The sequence below is a fragment of the Buceros rhinoceros genome, unplaced genomic scaffold (genome assembly GCF_000710305.1).
Source record: "Buceros rhinoceros silvestris isolate BGI_N320 unplaced genomic scaffold, ASM71030v1 scaffold20753, whole genome shotgun sequence".
Classification (NCBI taxonomy): Eukaryota; Metazoa; Chordata; class Aves; order Bucerotiformes; family Bucerotidae; genus Buceros; species Buceros rhinoceros.
Genome location: NW_010402069.1, coordinates 5778 through 6335, shown reverse-complemented (window position 1 = coordinate 6335; position 558 = coordinate 5778). Strand labels below are relative to the sequence as shown.

The 558-nt window shown below is 63.4% G+C and overlaps 1 protein-coding gene across 1 annotated transcript in view; it reads right to left on the bottom strand.

The window, feature by feature from the left end:
- Nucleotides 1–53: 53 nt before the first annotated feature.
- Nucleotides 54–558, bottom strand: part of LOC104490270 (low-density lipoprotein receptor-related protein 1-like) — a gene marked incomplete at both ends in the record, with an annotated part of 6278 nt that continues 5773 nt past the window's right edge. Inside the window, 2 exons of the mRNA XM_010132533.1 lie at nt 54–203; nt 451–545. Coding sequence (XP_010130835.1) covers nt 54–203; nt 451–545 — 245 coding nt within the window. The remainder of the gene's footprint in view (nt 204–450; nt 546–558) is intronic.

Genomic DNA, 558 nt, shown 5'->3' with positions numbered 1-558 from the left:
AGGGAAGGAGAAAGGGCTTTGCGAACTGCCCCCGCCACCCTGCCAGCTCTCACCCATGATGGCCAGGGCGGTTGCCTTGCTCAGCTGACCCTTCACGGACTCGATCACCTCCAGGTTGCTGCCGTCCAGGTCGCATCTGTTGATGGTGCCGTTGCCAGAGCTGATCCAGTACAGTTTGCTCTCTGGGTAGTCAATGGCCAGGCCTGGAAAGCAACGGACCGTCAGCGTCCAGGTGTCATGGAGGGACTGTCACCATCCGCGGGGCAGGATGGGACCGGCAGAGCAAACGGGGTGATGGAGGGAACGAGGACACGAGGTCAGGGTGCCCCAGCACAGACCCGGCTGCCAGCCCTGTGGGAAGCCAGGGCTGCCAGGGCTGCGGCTGAAGGCTTTTAGGGCCAGGAAGGGCACCGTGAGGTGGGGTGGGACTGGGGTGTGGGGGGTCCGTACCAACAGGCCCTTTCTGGTTGGTGAAGAGGAGCGTGCGGTTGCTGCCGTCCATGTTGGCCACGCTGATGTTGTCCCCGTCTGTCCAGTACAGCTTCCTGCACCGGTGAG